The sequence below is a fragment of the Rhinopithecus bieti genome, unplaced genomic scaffold, assembly GCF_001698545.2.
Source record: "Rhinopithecus bieti isolate Rb0 unplaced genomic scaffold, ASM169854v2 scaffold_9690, whole genome shotgun sequence".
NCBI lineage: Eukaryota > Metazoa > Chordata > Mammalia > Primates > Cercopithecidae > Rhinopithecus > Rhinopithecus bieti.
Window position 1 is genome coordinate 2,721,949 of NW_016806622.1, and position 21,545 is coordinate 2,743,493.

The 21,545-nt window shown below is 33.3% G+C and overlaps 1 protein-coding gene across 1 annotated transcript in view; it reads right to left on the minus strand.

Moving 5' to 3' along the window:
- Positions 1 to 21,545, minus strand: part of BANK1 (B cell scaffold protein with ankyrin repeats 1) — a 281,992-nt gene that overhangs the window by 198,354 nt on the left and 62,093 nt on the right. The window contains exon 5 of the mRNA XM_017877093.1: positions 4,096 to 4,201. Within this exon, the coding sequence (XP_017732582.1) occupies positions 4,096 to 4,201 (106 nt within the window). The remainder of the gene's footprint in view (positions 1 to 4,095; positions 4,202 to 21,545) is intronic.

A 21,545-nucleotide genomic window follows, 5' to 3' on the forward strand; every position in this document is an offset into this window, starting at 1 on the left:
ATTGTAAAAGTAAAATAAAACAAGCTAAACTATGTTTTTTTCCTGTCCATGACAGCAGATTCTCTGCATTATCCAGGCTTTGGAAGGGCTCTGAAAAGAGTTACGAAAATTCTCGGATCTGCTGCAGTGAGATTTATGAGACTCTGCAGCAGGCTTGAAACTCAGACTAGGTGAGAACTACAGAGAGACTAAAGCAATTGTGTTTGCCTAAGTGTGCTGCTCCACTTCACCATCACACCACGTCATTTTTTTAATGACAACTCACAGCATGTGTGTTCATATATAAATCTACCACTGAAACAGAAGTTGCTTAAAATAATACTCATACTTCAAGTGATGTACTCTGGTATTTTCTATTCAAGTACGGTATACATCAGCTCAAAATTGCCTATCACAATCTTTTATATTGACTTCACAGTTGCTGATGATTCACACACTAGAAAGTTGTTCATGAATTAGTTCTATGACTCGCGTGTTCAAAAGTCCTGTATTGCATTAATACATCAGGCTTATTTAGAAACCTGGTAACATTCTACTCCTAGAGAGAACTTCTTTGTATGGAAAATTCTTGTCAATGGAAAGCACTAATTTTAAATCAATAATGAAGCATTACAAGGTAAGAGAACATTAAAGCAGAATGTTATTTGTTACATATTTTCCCTCTTATTTCCACCCACCCCTATAACGCAAGAAAACATGAGTGTATTGTGTAGAGAGGAATAAAAAATGACTAAGACATATTGACATGGAATGGTATTTTACTTATTATAAGTGAAGTGGCAGGAAACTAAACCCAGAATTTACGAAAATAACTTTAAAGAGAAGATGGGGCAATAATAAAATTTTTGGTTGATATAGCGTTTCACTCTAAACTTTTAAAGAACCATAGGTATCTGCAGGTAATTCCATGACAAATCCTTAGGGTAGGTCAATCTCAATGTATACTTTCTCAATTCCTTATGATTATGTTCTCTCAGAGTGATTCAATTTCTCAATTTCCCATAGCTAAGATATAGAGAAATAAATAATAACTGTTTAATAAATAAAATAGTTCACCAAATAATTAGAGACCTGTCCTCAGGGATAGATACCTGGGGTTACACCTGATTCATGGTTTGCTGAATTTACCTCTCAGAATGCCTCTAGTAGGTTCTTCAACAACTCACCATTTCTCTCTCCAATTCCCTTGATTAATATACGTATAAAGGTAACTTAAACCTTATCAGCAGGAACATTATGAAACACAGGTGCAAAGTCTTAAAGACTAGATATTCTGAAGCTGACATTTATCTGAGACTACTGGGTCAAGGAGGCAAGCAAAACCCTAGCTCAGTCATATTCATGTCTTTATTGCATATTCTTATTACATATATTACGGTATTTTGTATTTTCATTAGAAATTAGAGCTTAATGTTATGGAGATTCTTTGGCTCTGTTATATATAGGTTTTATAACATCTGTTATGCAATAATACCCAGCAATAATGCTTCTGAATGAGCTATCTGGATTTCAGTAAACTTTTCATTTTTAGCTTTAAAATTTTTTTAATTTTGTAATTTTTTCAGATACAAAATTATCATTAAATTATAGTGATGGTTCAAAACTTTCATATACTATTATCTTTATAACCTTTGTAAAGAGAGGCTAATTTTTTTTTTCTGTGTCAAAATTCAATATAAGGAAGAATTATCTTGCTGGTCTGTAGTACATTGAAGCAATTAGGGGCTAGTAAATTTGATTGCCCATTAAAATCACCTGGGAAACTTTAAAAACTATTGATGGCTGGGACCTACTCCCAGATTAATAAATTGGTTTAGGGTATGGCTTGGGCATAGGAGGTTTTAAAAGCTACACAGGTGATTACAATATGCAGTGAAGTTTGTGAACAATTGCTCTAAAGTCTTGGTACCTAGTGAGAGTTCTGAGGTATAGCAGCATCAGCTTCACCTGGAAGCTTCTTAAAAGGCAAACACTTAGAATGTACCCCATCCCTGCTGAACCAGATTCGCATTTTCAGGGGCTCTGATATAACCCATCCAGAGTTCTCCATCTATAAAAATAAGGGACCACAATTGTCTCAGCTTTTTTAGCTCTAAAATTCATATTCCACAACCTAAACAGTATACTGAGAGGCAGTTTTAATCTTATCTAGAATTCTTTATGTGTAAAACCAAGAGACCAAAACCATGCCATCTTCTCCATCTCCACAATTTCGATTTCAAAAGCCTAAGCAAATATAATGCTGAGGAAATTTGTAAAATTGTGTCATAATTCCATCTTCATACCATTGTATGTACTTTCTCTTGCCTAGAATTCCTTTCTCCTTTCTCTGTCTTTATCAGTTCCCTAGCTTGAATGAAGGTTGTGATTAGGATCAAATTGCTCAAGATACAAACGATTATAGGAGATGAGGAGATGGATCAATTAATAAAGCCATGAGGTGAGGAGTGGTTTGTGGAACAAAAGTTCCTAATTAAGACTTTTGAGATAATTTCCAAATAGAACTAACCTGTTACCCAGCTTGCTTTTTATTCAATTAAGTATACTTTGGAACAGCATTCAAGCCAGCAAATACATTTCCAATAACATTAATTTCTGATGGTTGTATTAATAGATGCACCAATATTTACATAATCAATTATCTATCTTTAGAAGATTATTTTCATTCTTTTGGAGACTATAATTATTTAAGACCTAGGTAAAATTCCACTTCCTTTTAGAAGCACACCCTGAAAAATAATGTACCATTTATCTAAAATTCTATTGTTAATATAATCACTACCACAAAGTTTATCTCATTGATTCTTTCTGTAAATACATGTATATTATTTGTTTCTCCAATTAAACTATGTGTTGTATGTAAAGAATCATATCATGTTCATTTCCTATTCTCATCTAGTATTTAGTTTTGTAAGTGAATTACATATTGTTAAAATATATATTGGAAACAAAAATAAAATGTCACTAATTTCACAAGAGTACTTATTCACAGCTAGCATACCACTGGCTTTTCTTCCTAATGGAACTTCACCATTATGCAGCTTCTTACATATCTAGGTGAATCACAAGAAGCTGTGCCTTACGACTCCTACTCTTTTCTTATTGCTGTATTTAAGCCTTCCAGGCTGATGACAAAACTGCTTTAAATAGCACAGAAACCCTACAGAAAATAAAACCTTGCTCATTAATTTTTAGTATGTCAATATTAGACTTATCATATTCTTTAGCTTCATGTCTGTCATATTCACCATTACATCTCTACTTTAGTGTTTCACACATAGCCGGCATATAAATGAATTATAAACAGTATGTCAACAAACTATGCAGGAACAAAAAAAAAAAGTTCTAAAATATACTACTGAGCTCAAGATGACATCTGGAAATATAATTTTTCATGTATGGCTCCTATATATACTTTTCTTGATATCTGTATATTTTTAACCACATATATAATACATAGTTGTTGTAGAAAATACAGATTCAATAAGATGAAACAAGATGTAATATTTGAAATTGCACAACCCAAACACAACTACTGTGAACACTAGCTGCACACCTGTCCAGAGCATATGCTGTTAAATGTACAAGTACTTTTTTACACAGATGATCACACTCTCTGCTACATAGCCTGGCTTTTATTCATGTAAGTATACACCAAAACATCACCCCGGCAAGCAAATAAATTTATAATATTAATTTCTGGTGGTTGCATTAATAGATGTATGAAAATGGGTATGATCAATTACTTGTCTTTGTCAAGTATTTCTACTTTTTGGTTATTATAAACAATTATATGATGAATAATTTTTATCATAAATGAAGTTGCCCAAACATTTTCTTAGAGTAAAAGTCAAGAAGTAGGCTTGTTAATTGGAACAGTTATGTGCATTTTTAAGGCCTGAGATTAAAAAAAAAATTACCAAACGAACATTCAGGAGTTTGTACTAATGTACCCTTTCACCAGGAGTCAGGAGTTGTCTAAATCATCTCATCGGCAGAGCAGCTACCTATATTTTTGGTTATAACATTTATTAAACAATTACATAGAATGGAATGTGATATAAAAAATAATTGATGCAGCTGGAAAATACTCACATTTGTTTTGAGAGCAAATTTCAGTTTGAAGAGATTGGAACTCATAATATGGTATCTCATGTTTGAATATGGATGTAAGGACACCATCAAGTTCTTCAATGCCATTCTGTTTTCAAGTGAAAAACAATTTTCACTAGGTTAATTATTTACATAGAAACTCATTTGAGTGCAATTTGATGAAAATTTATTAACTGGGGTAAACAATGGCTAATCTTTAGTAATACTGATAACTTTTTAGAAAGAATAAATCAAAGCATAAGGGCCTTGCCTAAAAACCAATTATTAAGATAACAGAAAAATGGATTCAAGAAATAAAAGTCTCCACTTTTGGATAAGAAACTATAACTTTGCTCAAATACAAATTTTAAAAGAGAATTGCAGTAGGTCAAGGATAACCATGAAATTTGTTTCAATAATAAATTTTGGTAAAATATATTTTGCAGTTTAATAAATGAAATAATAAAATGAGTCTTTTTCTTTAACTTAAGGATCAAAAGTCAGATGGTCTTAAATTACATTATTGCTGTGTCTAAGTGAGGGAAAATATTTATCTTGGCCTTTCTTTTCCCCTGCAGATACAGAGTAACTATATTCTACTCTATTTCCCTAAGCTAAGCATTTTGGGAGGAGCCATCCAATATTCAAGTGTTCTACTGCCCATGATATAACCTGTTACAAAGACCAGTGTTCTTTTCAAGTTGTGTTTTGTCATGCTATGACCGGGACCAAATTGCTCAAGACACAGATGTTTATAGCTAAGGAGGTGGGCTAATCAACAAAGTCATGGGATGAGGAGGCAACTGTGGAACAAAAGTTTCTAATTAAGACTTTTGAAAGGATTTCCAAAAATAAAACCAGAAATATTATCAAGATATAGTCACAAATTAAATAACTGGATTAAAAAAAGACATTTTGTTCCTTTATTTCTTAATTTTTCAGAATTCTAGGTGCAAGTAATAAAGTGGTTTAGGTCTCCCTGGATTTCTTGAAAGTTGTGCTAAGAAGTGTAAAGAAGGAATGAAAAATCCTTTTCTCCACTTGTAGCTATGTAACGCAGAACAAAACCCAGCATTCATAAGCATCTAATAAACACCACAGACTATGCAAAGCCCTCAGCTCTGGAATATATTTTCTAAAAAAAGAAAAAAGGAAAATGTGACAACAAACTCTGCCTTCCAAAAATTCAGTAATGTAATCACATATGGGCAATGAAGAGTCCCTGGTACCATGTTGAAACTCACTATGAGTTAGGTATAGTGTGGGCAAAAGGAAACTGCCTCAGTTGCACAAAGAAAGAACTGGCCAGCAAAGGCTTTATGGAAGACACGCTCCAAATGGAGATGACCACACACACAAGAAGCATTCTAGACTAAACAAACAAATTGCATATAGGCATGTAAGTGTCATATGCATGGCCTGGTTAAGGACTCTATGTTCCATAAGAATATAGAAGAATGAGAGATAAAAAGGAAGTGGGTATTTCAAATAGGGCCTTAAACACCTGATAAGTTTGCAATTCATTTTGTACACAATGAGTGATTGTTTCAGGTCTATAATGCTTAATGTGGAAACATTTGTTATGTGAAATAAATTAAACTTATTTAGGTTTCAGCATAATTATGATTGTTTATATGTTGAGTATTTATATTCAGTAGAACCTATCCTATAAATGAAGATGACATAATTTTATATTAGTTCGTATTACTGTTTTAATCTCTTCAGGAAGCCTTTGAAAGAAGAAGTGGGGCAAAAAATTATTGGTAATATGTTCACACTTTATACTAAAGCTTAAAAAATGTGTTTTAGTGATACAAACTGATGAGAGAAATTTTAAATATATGGAAATCATAACATTAGTTTGTAAACTTTCTTTAAAATTTGTGTCAATGGCCTTGACAGTTCTGCATAGCATATTATCTAGCCATTGACATTTTTACATAAGGAGATCCATTCACTATTTCTTCTTAAAAATATACAAAATCTAGTGGATAGAGATTGGTGTGGCATAAAGTTATTACACTCACGTATAAGTTAGGCATAAAATAGCTTCTGGGATTCCTTCCAGATCTGAGATTCTAAAACACAGATGAGAATTCAAAAGAGCAAGAGTTCCCACTAGGAATATGAAAACTACCATTTCTCATGGAGGGTACCACAGCACTTTAACATGAGAAATGCTATAGATAATATAATTAATTTTAAGAATAAAGTAGCAATGTATTCAGAGTCAGAATAAAAGGTCGCTACATAGACAAAGACAATTAATTAGGAAAGAATACAGATAACTCTTAATATTCTAGCCCACCATAGTTAGTTGAATCTAATCACTTCTATTTTAATTTAATAATCATACTCCTAGTATTATGCTTGCATATAAATAAGTGGTATATAACACAAAACAAAGATGTGAAAATCACAAAATGGCTGTGAAAATAATCCCAAGATTTCTCCCTAGAAGACAACCTAACCAAAAATATCTGACTTGAGTAGTTATGCTCCTTTTAAAACTGTGTTTCAAAGACACAATATGCAACATTTCTAAAACATTGACAATGAAATTTTAAAATGACAAAATTAGAATTTTCTCTCCTTATAATAAATTGTGCAACCCAAAGAACATTTGATGAAGCTGATACAATTGTACGAATCTTTCAAAAAGGAAGATTGAAATAAAATAGTATAAAGTTTGCTCATCAAAAATCACATTTATCCTAAGACTTTAGTTAATGAACTTGATGTTAAATTAAGAATAGAATAAAATGATGAAATTATATTAGTGTTATTATTTTGTTATAGAACAAATTAAATACCTATCCATAATAAATACATATAAACATACACATATACATGCATACATGCGTCTGTATTTATTGAGAATAATGGAAGAAGAAAACAGAAAACAGACTGAGAAATGAAATAGCCAGAAGTCTGGTTAAAAAACAATGCTTTATGTGCATGAAGAAAGTGTTAGACTACTCCCAAGAAATTTTTTTTAGTTCCAGATGAGGGAATAAGGGATTGATGAATGTAACTTAAAAATCATTTGCAGCCGGGCGCGGTGGCTCAAGCCTGCTAATCCCAGCACTTTGCGAGCCGAGACGGGCGGATCACGAGGGTCAGCGAGATCCGAGACCATCCTGCTAACACGGTGAAACCCGTCCTCTTTACTTAAAAAAAAAAAAAAAAATTACAAATAAACTAGCCGGGCTGAGGGTGGGCTGGGCGCCTTGTAGCTCCAGCCTAGCTCAGGAGGCTGGAGGCCCAGGGAACTGCCGTAACCGGGGCAGGCGGAGCTTGCAGTGAGCCTGGAGATCCGGCCCATCTGCACTCCAGGCCCCGGCGCCGACGGGGGAGACTCCGGCTCTCAAAAAAAAAAAAAAAAAAAAAAAAAAAAAAAGATCATTTGCATATGTATTTTATAAATCACAACTCTATTTGAAATCTCAAGCTGGCTTACATCAAATTTACACTTATTTCTGATAAACAACTTTGTTATAATTTAGTAGTTTCTTCCTATCTAGAAAATATAAATATAATAAAGATATAAAATTTATTTCTAAATAACATTTCAGAATTACAGACTTGGGACTTCTGGAAATATGTAGTAGTCTTACCTTTCCTTTTTCCTCTCCCTAAATACAAACAAATTGTCAACTTTCAGTAGAAAATCAGGTTTTTATACGACATATCTGGAAGGACTGCAAATCGATTGTAAAGGAAAACGACCAATTAAAAATGCCAACACCAAGAGGACAAAGACATTAGAATTATCTGTCAAAGGGTTTTGAAAACAGTCTCTTGTAAAAAAAAAACATAGTTCAGCAAGCAATTACAATCATGCTTGAACAAATTAAAAATAGAAGCTTTATCAGGAAACAGAAATTCTCAGCCAAAAAAATAGAAGATTAAAAGAAGAACCAACTAGAATTTTCAGCAACTTGGAAAATACAAAAATCCAAAATTATACCTCACGTGGGGGTAGGCTTAACAGGACATGAAGAGGAACAGAGGAAACAATCACATGAACTTGAAGACAGAACAATAAAAATTACTCAATCTGAACAATAGGAAGAAAATACAACTGAGAAAAATGAGGCAGAATATACAAGACATATGTAAGACTATAAAGAATTGACTCTTTGTTAGATACAGAAGTCCCAGGAAGAGATGAGGACAGGTAGAGGTGAAGATAGAACAGGATAAATTCCTAGACTATATGTTTGACGGAGCATAACCTAATAGACAGAAGCAGCACCTGCTGAAGAATACGGAAACCCAAAATCCGACAGTAATCAACAAACTATCTAGGAAAACAAAATAAATACAGAAGATTCATATTAAAAGTTGAAAAATAAATAACACTTATATATATATAGCCAACAATATAGTGCTAGAGCAGCTATGAAAGGGCAGAAAGAGTGCACAAAATAACAGAATGGCAAAATATATTGTACAAGTGTTTAAAAGCAAAGGAACTATCAACCCAGATTTTATGTCCAGCAAAATACCCATATCAGGAACCTAGAGGAAAAATCAAAGCATTTTTCTGCCTTTGAAAAAACTAAGGGAATCTTGTTATCAACAATGTGCTCCTAAAATAATGGGAGAAAGAAAGTGCTCTGAACCATAAGGGTATAATTGAAAGAAGGACCTTTTTGCGAAACATTCAAGAGAGCAAGAACACAGGTAAGCAAACAGGTATAGGTGGGTGCAGTATGATATAGGCTTTCCTTTTTTCTTCTGTTCTAACTCATTACCTGACAGTTAAAGACAAGGTATAACTACGGTTCTTATGCGTTCTAAATGTAATGTGGTCAAAAATATCTAAGACATTTTATATTACTAAAATTTAGGGGTATGGGGTAAAAAGAGTTCAAAGGAGGTATATTTTTATATTTACTCAAACTGGTAAAATGAGACAGTACTTAGGACTATAAGTTTTGTATACGATAATATGATACCTACATCAACAACTAAGAAAAGTTGTGCAAATAGTTGCACTTTAAAATACCAGAGATACTTATCAAAGTGAATTTCTTTAAAAAGTAAATAACTACATAGGCAAGCAACAACAACAACAACAAAAAACAGAAATGGGAAAACAGGAGAGAAAATTTAAAAAAAAAGAGTGGATTTAAAAATATGGTTTAACTATATGTTCTCTTTATAGTAATAAATAAAATTTATTTTATTTTTATTAATAAATAAAATAATAAATAAATATTATCAGGTTTTTATAGTAAATAAAACTATAATAAATACTTTTATAATATTTATAATAAGTAAAATTATCAGGTTGAAAGTAGAATAATAAAAAAGATATAGCATGCAAAGATTACAAAGGAAAGCAAAAATGGCTATATTAATATCAATAAAATAGACATCAGAGCAAAAAAAAATTTACAGGAGACAGAAAGGGACATTATATCATGATAGAATCAGTCCATCAAGAGGACATAGTAATCCTGAATCTGTATGCACCAAAAAACAAAACTTCAAAAAAATGCGAAGGAAAGATTGACAGAACTGAAAGGAGAAACAGACAACTCCACAACGACAGTGGTGACTTACACATCTCTCTTTCTACAATTGGTAGACTGAAAATCAGGAAAAAATAAATTCAAACACAGTATCATCCAATGCTCTAACCAATCAGCATCAATCCACATACATAGACCACTCCATGCAGTAACAGCAGAATACATATTCTTTCCAAGGGTTTTAGAAACTTATACCAAGATAGATCATATCCTGAGACATAAGACAAATATTAACAAATTTAGAATAATTTAAATCATACAGTGTCGTTTCTGACCACATGGAATCAAACTAGAAATCCACAAGAGAAAGATAATAGGAAAGCGCCCAAACATTAAGAAACAAAACAACATACTACTTAGTAATCTATGAGTCAAAAAGAAACTGAACGGAATTTTAAAAATACATTAAACTGAATGAAAGCGAAATACAACATATCAAAATTTTTAGAACATAGCTAAAGGAGGGCTGAGAAAATTTTATAATACATTGGAAAAGAGAGAAAGTCTCACATCAATTATCTAGGTTCCTACTTCAAGAATGCACAAAAAGAACATAATAAACTCAAAGCAAGGAGAACAGAACAATAAATATAACAGCAGAACTCAAAATTTAAAGTATGAAAACAATGAAGAAAAATTATAGTAACAAGTGATTCTTTTAAAAGATCAAGAAAATTGACAAACTTTTGGTAAGACTTACAAAGAAAAATAGGGAAAAAATGCAGATTGCAAATATCACAAATGAAACAAAAGATATCAATACAAACCCTGCGGACATCAAAAGAATAAAAAGGAGTACTATGAACAATTCTACATACATAAGTTTGATGATTTATATGAAATGAACCAAGTCCTTGAAAAACGCAAACTACCGTAACACACAGTCCCTTTCTATATAACCTACAACTATATATCAATGTACAATTATCTAAAAATTAAGTTTAATTAAATACTAACAATCCCCCTAAATATTTATTACACAAAACCGAATTCCTTGAGATATATAGATATTTATATAAAAGTACCCCTACGAAGTTGGATTTCACTCCTCTCTTTGATGAGGGGTGTGAACACTGAGCATAATGGCATCGAGAGGCTTTCAAAGCATTTTAGGACAGTATTACATAATGTAAATAGTTGGAAAACAGTTCAGATCACTGGAGTGCTGTGAAAGGATATATGTTATAGGAATAAGCATGCAATGAACAGATTCAAACAGTTTAACTAATAGTAATAACTACCATATGTGGAGCACTGCTTATGTGCTAGGCTCTGTATAATTTTTCTCTAACTTTCATAACATCCTGCAAGGTAGATTTTTCTAAATGTCTACTTTTATAGAGGTGATAATCATGGCACAAAAAACTCAGAAACACCCAAATTTGCAGAGCTAATAAGTGGTAAATAAAGATTCTAACTTAGATCTTTACATTCTAAAGACACTAAATTTAATCCTACATTCTAATCCTGGAGAGAAGAATAAAATCTGAAATAGTATTTAAGTAAATAATAAATTATGCTCCCATGGCTTCAAGATGACCACTTCAGTTCCCAACATTATACTGATGTTTAGCCAGAAAGAGGGAGGAAAGTGATGTATGTGGGAAGTAGGGGTACTGGGAGAGGGGGTTACAGCCAACCATATCTATTCTTTTTCTTTGTTTAATCAGAAAAGTAAAAGTTCCAAAGATGTCCCCTTGTGTCTCATTGAAAACTCTCTCACGTGACATGTCTAACTGCAAGGTTAGTTAAAAATGTTGGAATCTGGTCTTTCTAGCTTCCATAAATGGAGGTAGGCCAAGAAGTATCTAAAAGGAAAGTCAACGGTTGAGCTGAAAACAGCCTTGTTCTTCTTATAACAAATTGTTGTACTTGTTTAAGTTTCACTAGCAAAAGAAAGGTCATCTCGTTTGTTCCTCTATTTTAAATGTGTGCCATGAAAGAGAGCCAAAACAGCCATTTAAAGTGAAATCTGATAAATAGTTTACATATCTTTAAAAATATCTTACTGTAGCTTGTAAAGAAAATGATAGAAAAAAGAGCAAAGCAAATATTTTCTAGGGTTATGCAAAGATTTTTTTAAAAACTTCATACATGCTCAGCTCAAAGCAGTCAATTTAAAATAATAATGTAAATGTATAAATCTAAAAGATATTTTCTTTTATCAACTTAATTTTCTGTTTTGAATGAATCATTTCTTTGAATTGCAATATCTGTGACTATAGATACAAAAACAAACATATAAAACAATGCAAATTATTGTATATGTATTATTGATTAGGTCTTCATATAGTTGTAGAATCTCTTTAAATACTTGCAAGTGGTATTATAACGTGAAGAAAATGTGTTTTGAGATTCAAGGAACCAGCATTTAAATGCCTGCTCCAGAACTCAGTAGCTATGAATCTCAATAATAATTAACCAACAGAATTTTTTAGAAGTTTAAATGTAAATATTAAATGTAATCTTATAAATGTAGAATGCAAAATTTCCAGTAAAATTCTATTTTCTCTAAATACTATTATGTGAACTCTTGGATACAAAAACTCATGAAATGTAATCATGATATAAGAAGAGCATGTAAGTCTAGCAATAAGGAGATGTGACTTCCCAAACTGGCTTTTCCACTGACAAAACATACAGTCTGTTTGTTATTTCTAAATTCTTAAATTAAATAACACATAGCTTTTAAATTAGTTAGAATGCAGATTTCGCTATTGCAATAGAGAGACCCAAAGTGATAGTGGCCTAAACAAGAAAGTTTCACTGTTATATGTCACCTTCATGGTACAAGAAGGTTCATCCATGACTTCCTTGTTTGAATTCAAACCAGTCAAAAGAAAAAGCCAGTGAGGGAGAGAGCATGACTCCACCCGTCTTTTAAGGACATGCTCATAAATTTGCATGTATTGCTTCTACTGACATATCATGCGATTGAGCAACACTTAGTCATATGGCTACACCTAGTTTCAAGGGAGGAAATGCAGTATTTCCATGTGCTCAGATGAACGTTATATTATGCTGTAAGAAAGGAAATAAAATACTGGGGAATGACTAGCATCCCCATCAATCATGAAAAACACATGAACATCATAATTTATGTAAAGACAATCTGATTAAAGTTTTCTTAATACACTTCTGAAGTATGACTGAAACTTGATTGTGCTGAGTTTTTCAACATGCTCCCCACCCCAATATATTAATTCCTACTGTCAAAAGGTCTCAAAGTTTTAACTTGACCAAACTTGAACAGATTCTATTAATGGAGATACTTAATGACATTCATAATGTAAGAGACACACCAAAGTGTTTCTATTGTAGGCATTAAATAAAGCATAAGAACCATGCCCTTTCTTACCTTTGCCTCTTTTTAATAACCATTTTGTAACAACGTACTGTTACAGACCGAAGTTTTAAAACAAACATAGCAATGACACTCAAAACAATGTCTCTCAAAATTGCTTTCTATAAATGATGGCATGATTTATTGAAAATATTTTAGAAATTTCTTTTTTAGTGTGTTTTGGGAGATAGGTTCCAAGCTATGTAACAGAATCCATCTTGTTTATATTCATTTGATTCTTTCCTTTCTGGTCCTTCCCTTCTTTGCTTTGTTGTTTCTGCTTCAGCCAGTAGTCCCATTGCCTCCTCATAAAGGGCTTGTGCCTGTGCTAGTGGCAACTGGAACAAAGGGCTCTAAAAAGTGGATCACTTGAAACTGGGTGGGAAACTTAATGTATAAAATTATTTCACCTCCTATTTGCCCAACGAAGTATTTATTGAGCAGCCATGTGTCTTACAGTATCCTTGGTCCTGGAGATGAAACAGAGAACTAAATACAGCCATGTACTGCATAAGAATATTTTGGTCAATGACAGACTTCATATACAATAGCAGTTCCAAATTATAGTAGAGCTGCCTATGGATGCACCTTTTAAAAATAATTTATATTATATTTTTATTGTATTTTCTATGTTTAGATATGTTCAGATATACAACTACTTCCTATTGTGTTACAGTTGCCTACACTATTCAGTATAGTAATATTCTATACAGGTTTGTGGTCTAGGAGCAACAGGCTATACTAGGCCTAGGTGTGTAGTAGGCTATACTCCTAGCCTAGGTTTGGATAAGTACATTGAGTGATGTTTGCACGTAGCGATGTTTGCACAATGATGAAATTGCTTAACAATGCATTTCTCAGAACATGTTCCCATTGTTAGCCAACGCACAACTGTAGATAGTAACTTTGCCCTTATTGACCGTGGTAATGAAAGGCAGGCATTAATTTGAGAACTGTCACACACATAGATGTCAAATTAGAATGTGATCAGTTTTACAGAGATATACAAGGAGTTGTGTAAAATAAGGGAAGGATCCACTGAGGAAGAGATACTAGAATAAAGAATTTAGAGGAGCAATTAGAATTAACTAGGTGAAAATAGTAAGAATAAAGAGGGAACTGGAAAAGTGCTTCAGTTAGATAAAGGAACACATGCAAAGTTCCCTGTCGTAGACTGCCTGGCATGGTCCAGGAGCTAAGTAGACAGTGTGCCTGGAATGCACAAGGAGAGGTAGAAAAGTGAGATTAAACTGGAGAGAAGGAGAAAGGACAGTCTCTGCAGGGCTACATGGCTTATGTCAAATATTTTAATTCACCCCAAAATTGGAATCCATTGAAATGTTGGAGCAGAATTACATGCTGAGAACCTCCATTTTAAAAGAACCTCCCAGGACGGGCGCGGTAGCTCACGCCTGTAATCATTGGAAGCCGAGGCCGGTGGATCACCTGAGATGAGGCGTTCCAGACCAGCCTGCCAACATGACGAAACCCCGTCTCTATTAAAAATACAAAAATTAGCTGGCCGTGGAGGCAGGCGCCTGTAATCCCAGCTACTCGGGAGGCTGAGGCAGGAGAATCGCTTGAACTGGAAGGGGAGAGGGCGCAGAGGTTGCAGTGAGCCCAGATCGCGCCACTGCACTCCAGCCTGAGCGACAAGAGCGAAACTCCGTCTCAGAAAACAAAACAAAACAAAACAAACAAACAAAACTCCCAGACTATGAATTTGAGATAATAGGAGGTGTGCAAGAACTTATGGTGGAGGACCAATAAGGAGGCTATTATAATAGGTTAGGCAAAAGAAAAAGCGATGGACTAAAGTGTTAGAACTGTCGAGATACAAAGCGAAGTGGCCAATATTTAGTAAGTAACATTGATACGAATTAGTGTGGACTGAATTTGTAGAGTAAGGATATAAGAAGGTATTAAGGAGACTCTTATGTTTGCGGTTTTTAAACTGGATTGATGATGATGCATTTCCTGAGTTAGAAAGCACTGAAAAAAATGGGGTTTAAAGGGAAACCACATTTGGAATATATCTTAAGAATTAATGAGATAACATGCAGAGGGAATATTTATCAAGGAATAAAGAGAGTCGAAGAATCAAAACTTGACCAATTAGGAACTTTATTTTGTAGGTCACAGAATAAAGAAACTACAAAGACTACTGAGAAGGAAGCACCACGGAAGTGAAAGGAAAACCAGGAAAAATGGCTTATAGAGGCGAAGAAAACAAAACAAAACAAAAAATTGAATCAGGACAGTAACTTTGGTCAAAGGCGTTAATTGCTGCTGAAAACTCAAGTTAAATTGACATGAAAAACGTCCATTGCATTTGTTAGGAAAGACTTGAGCATAATTGATGCATACTTGTTTGTGTTTTGCTACCTAAGGTACCAAGGTTAACAAAATTAAATGGCTGACCTATAGGGAATTGGTGGGGAGGCATTCTTAGAAGTTACATTTTCCTTTTCAAATATTGCTTTTACTTATTTCCTATGTCTTGATTTGGTTTACTGTAAAAGCATAATTTAAGAATTCTAAAGAGAGTTTAGAGTTTCCAAATGATATATCTACTTTATTTCTTTATCTTATTATTGATACTGTACTATAACTGTAATTAGTACAGAGGACCACAAGATTGCATGGTGACTTTTAGAAAATACAAGCAAGCATATTTTTGGCACAGGAATTTTCAGTCTTCTAATTTCCAAAAGTTATTGATGATTTGAGGTTTCTTACTATCAGGAGCAGATCCTCTAATTTTCTCTAATTATCTCATTATGAATAGTAGCCATAAAGAAACATTATTAACTGTGTTTGACTTGTGCTTTGTTTTTCTGGATTGTTTTAAAATGTTTCTTCTGGTTAAAGACATGAGCCCTCTAAAGAAGCAGATAGTAAAAGCAGAGTCTTCCCTTGAATGGGGTTGGTTACAGGCAGCACTCACATCAGCACACAGTCATCCTCTGCAGTGGTGAGCAAAGCCAACCTCAGCCAATGAGACAGGGCTACATAAGAAGCATGAAGATGCTTTTAGTTTGGGATAAATAGAAAGTGAAGAGAGTATTCATTGCCACTGAGTGAAAAGAAACTATAAGTTAATAAGTCATTAGTGAAATATATTCTTAACAGTAGCTAAATATAAGTTAAAACATGGGGACAATAACTATGAAAACAGACTGAGATGGCTTATAAGGTTTAAAAAATTGTAGAGAATCAATAGTAAGGGTATTAATGGCTAAGTAATTGTACTCAGAACTACATATTGTCTTATCACAACAGCTAGTATATCTGCTGTTAAAGTTAACCAATTTATTATTTTTTAATAAATGTATAAGTGTACTAAGTGGTATGCTCCTGTCTAGTTCAATGATTTGTAACTGAAGTGAATATAATCATTAAATCTGAACTACCCCAATTTGGAATTATTTTCCCTTGAATATTATTACAGGTGGAAACGTAGCACAAAAGATATGTCACTTATGTTATCAGTAAAATACAAGTTTCAATAGATATGCCTTATTCTTACTGATCCATTCTAATAAGGGACACAATAATATGAAAAAGTGAATCCAGAAGTAAATCTCCAAACTGCATTTTATTGACTGTTCTTTCTCCAGTCATCTCAAACCTTCCATCAGGAATATGGAACAAGTAATAAAAGTGATGGACGATACATGGAACTCGAATGATTTGCTTCTTTTTTGGATGGAGAGCTAAGAAGAAATACAAATAAAAGTGAAATAAAGCATACACAGAGTGCCCACATATTTGCAAGTCAATCTTCCGGAATAGAGAGTGGTTGTAATTCCCAATCTAAGAATTTTCTTGGCATAGAATTATGGAATACTTGAGTTGAAAGTGATCTTGGTGAGAATATAGTCTTGCGTCTTCATTGTACACATAAGGATATTCCTTTAGCCCTAAGGAAACAGAACTTCCATGAAGTAAGTGACTGCTGATTTTGTAAAATAATCTAATTCTTGCTCCTGCCTCATTCAGAACTAATGCACCTATGCCATGCAGCCACTTTCCATTAAAGGGAAAGGAAAAACAATATGTAGTCTTTTGAAAGAGTGGTACTATCTCAGGCCTTTTTGAATAGCAAATATTTCCTTAAAGGTAGGACTGGAATTGTATGCTGTTAAAAGTCAGTAAAGAAATGTATTAACATGGTGTATTACTGAGGTAGAAAATGAAGAAAAGCTTACAGAATAAGTTCTTAATTTTTCTAGTATCTGACACTTCTTAGAGTTCAACACTTTCTTAAGCATCAGATCATTTATCCAATTTCATAAATAAAAAACAATATTTTAAGAGGGCAACTTTCATTTCACTTTCTATTTTTATTTTTTGTTTTTTTAACTTTTAAATTTTGATTTCTGTGGGTACATAGTAGGTATATATATTTATGGGGTACATGAGATGTTTTGATACAGGTATACAATGTGTAATAATCACATCATGTAAAATGGGGTCTCCATCCCCTCAAGCATTTATCCTTTGTGTTACAAACAATCCAATGATACTTTTTTAGTTACTTTAAAATGTACAACAAAATTACGATTGACTATAATCACTCTGTTGTGTTATCAAATATTAGGTCTTATTCATTTTTCTTTTTTTTTTTCTTGGACCCATTAACCATCCCCACCTCCCGCACCCAAACCCCCACTAACCATTCCAGCCTCTGGTAACCATCCTGCTACTCTCTAGCTCCAAGAGTTCAATTGTTTTGAATATTAAATCAACATATATAAATGAGAACATGTGATGTTTGTCTTTCTGTGCCTGATTTAATTCACTAAGCATACTGTTCTCCAGTTCTATCCATGTTGTTGCAAATGAGAGGATCTCATTCTATTTTGTGGCTGAATAGTACTCCCTTGTGTATAAGTACAACATTTTCTTTATCCATTCATTTGTTGATGGACACAGGTTGCTTCCAAATTTTGGCTATTTTGAACAGTGTTGCAACAAACATGGGAGTGCAGATATCTCTTTGATATACTGATTTCCTTTCTTTTGGGTATATACTCAGCAGTGTGATTACTGGGTCACATGATGACTTGACTTTTAGTTTCTTAAGGAACCTCCAAACTATTCTCCATAGTGATTGTACTAACCTCCCTTCCAACAAACAGGTTTCTTCACATCCTCACCAGCATTTGTTATTGCCTGTCTTTTGGATATAAGCTATTTTAACTGGGGTGAGATGATATTTGATTTGCACTTCTCTAATGATTAATGATGTTAAGCACCTTTTTGTATGCCTGTCTGCCATTTGTATGACTTCTTTTGAGAAATGTCTATTTAGATTTTTTGCCCTTTTCTTTTTTAAAAAAAAAACTGGATTACTAGATTTTTTTTTTCTATAGAGTTGTTTGAGCTTCTTATATATCCTGGTTATTAATCCCTTGTTAGATAGGTTGTTTGCAAATATGTTCTCCCATACTGTGAGTAGTCTCTTCACCTTGTTGATTGTTTCCTTTGCTGTGCAGAAACTTTTTAACTCAATATTATCGTATTTGTCCATTTTTGCTTTGGTTGCATGTGCTTGTCAGATATTTGTCAAGAAATTTTTGCTCAAACCAATGTCCTGGAGAGTTGTTCCAATGTTTTCTTTCAGTAGTTTCAGAGTATGAGGTCTTAAATTTAAGTCTCTAATCCATTTTGATTTGATTTTTGTAAGCAGTGAGACATATGGGTCTAGTTTCACTCTTCCACAGATGAATATGCAATTTTCCCAGCACTATTCATTGAACAGAATGTCTTTTCCCCACTGTATGTTTTTGGCACCTTTGTCAAAAATGAGTTCACTGTAGGTGTTTGGATTTGTTTATGGGTTCTCTATTCTGTTGCTTTGGTCTATGTACCCGTTTTAATGCCAGTATCATGCTGTTTTTGTTACTATAGCTCTGTAGTATATTTGAATTCAGGAAATGTTATTTATCCAATTTCTTTTGCTTAGAGTTGCTTTGACTATTCTGAATCTTCCGTGGTTTCATATAAACTTTAGGATAGTTTTTTCCTATTTTAGTAAGGAATGTCATTAGTAGTTTGATAGAGGTTTCATTAAATCTGTAGATTGCTTTGTGTAGTATGGGCATACCAATATAGATTCTTCCAATCCATGAGCATGAACTATCTTTTTATTTTTCATCTCTTCATTTTATTTCATTAGTGTTTTATAGTTTTAATTATAGATATCTTTCACTTTTTTGGTTAATTCCTAGGTAATTAATTTTATTTGTGCCTACAGTAAATGGGACTATTTTTTATTTCTTGTTCAGATTGTTCACTGTTGGCATACAGAAATGTCATTGTTTTCTGCGTGCTGATTTTGTATCCTGCAACTTTACTGAATTTGTTTATCAATTCTAATAGCTTTTGGTGAAGTCTTTAATTTTTTCAAATATAAGATTATTTCATCTGCAAACAAGGATAATATGACTTCTTCCTCTCCAGTTTGGATGCCCTGTGTTTATTTCCTTTCTTTTATTGCTCTAGCTAGGACTTTCAGTACTATGTTGAATAACAATGGTGAAAGTGGGCATCTTTGTCATCGTCCAGATCTTAGAGAAAAGTATTTGAGCTTTTACCCATTCAGTATGATAGTAGCTGTAGGTTTGTCATATATGGCTTTTCTATGTCAAGGTATGGTGCTTCTATCCCCAGTTTTTGGAGGATCTTTACCATGAAAGGATGTTGAATTTTACCAAATACTTTTTCAGCATCAAACGAAAGGATCATATGGTTTTTGTCCTTCATTCTGTTGATATGATGTATCACATTGGTTTATTGGCATATTTTGAACCATCCTTGCATCCACAGAATAAATTCCATTTAGTCATGATGAATGATCTTTATAATGTATTGCTGAATTCATTTGCATTATTTTGTTGAGGATTTTGAATTAATATTCATCAAAGATATTGCCCTGTAGTTTTCTTTCTTTCTTTTCTTTTCTTCTTCTTTTTTTTTTTTTTTTTTTTTTTTTTTTTTTTTTTTTTTTTTTTTTTTTTTTTTTTTTTTTTTTTTTTTTATGCGTGTGTTTGTCTGGATTAGGGTAATACAGGGCTTGTAGAATTAATTTGGAAGTGTTCCTTCTTCCTGTATTTTTCAAAATATTTCGATTAGGATTAGTATTCAACCTTCTTTAAGTGTCTGGTATGATTCAGCTATAAAGCCATTGAGTAATAGGCTTTTCTGAGACATTTTAGGCTTCAATTTAGTTACTTGTTATTGATCTGTTAAAGTTTTGGTTTTCCTCATGGTTCAATCTTGGTAGTTTGTATGTATCTAGGACTTTGCGCATTTCTTCTAGATTTTCCACTTTATTGGTATATAGTTGCTCATAGTAGTCACTAATGATTCTTTGAATTTCTAGGTATTAGTTGTAATGTCTGATTTTTCACCCCCAATTTTATTTATTAGTATCTTTTCTCTTTACTCTTACCTAGTTTTGCTAAAGATTTCTCAATTTTGTTTAACTTCTCAAAAGAAAACCTTTTGTTTCATTGATCTCTTGTATTGGTTTCTTCATTTCAATTTTCATTTATTTCTGCTCTGATCTTTATTATTTATTTTCTTCTACTAATTTGGGGTTTGCTTTGCTCTTGCTTTTCTAGTTCTTTTTTTTATTATTATACTTTAGGTTCTAGGGTACATGTGCACAAAGTGCAGGTTTGTTACATATGTATACATGTGCCATGTTGGTGTGCTGCACCCATTAACTCGTCATTTACATTAGGTATATCTCCTAATGCTATCCCTACCTCCTCGCCCCTACCCACAATAGGACCCGGTGTGTGATATTCCCCTTCCTGTGTCCAAGTGATCTCATTGTTCAATTCCCACCTATGAGTGAGAACATGCGGCATTTGGTTTTCTGTTGTTGCGATAGTTTGCTGAGAATGATGGTTTCCAGCTGCATCCATATCCCTACACAGGACATGAACTCATCCGGTTTAATGACTGCATAGTATTCCATGGTGGATATGTGCCACATTTTCTTAATCCAGTCTGTTACTGATGGAAATTTGGGTTGAATCCAAGTCTTTGCTATTGTGAATAGTGCCACAATAAACATACGGGTTCATGTGTCTTTATAGCAGCATGATTGATAATCCTTTGGGTATATACCCAGTAACGGGATGGCTGGGTCAAATGGTATTTCTAGTTCTAGATCCTTGAGAAATTGCCACACTATTTTTCACAATGGTTGAACTAGTTTACAGTCCCAGCAATGGTGTAAAAGTGTTTCTATTTCTCCACATCCTCTCCAGCACCTGTTGTTTCCTGACTTTTTAATGATTGCCATTCTAACTGGTGTGAGATGGTATCTCATTGTGGTTTTGATTTGCATTTCTCTGATGGTGAGTGATGATGAGCATTTTTTCATGTGTCTGTTGGCTGTATAATGTCTTCTTCAGAGAAGTGTCTGATCATATCCTTTGCCCCACTTTTTGATGGGATTTTTTTTTTTTTTCTTGTAAATTTGTCTGAGTTCTTTGTAGGTTCTGGATATTAGCCCTTTGTCAGATGAGTAGATTGCAAAAATTTTC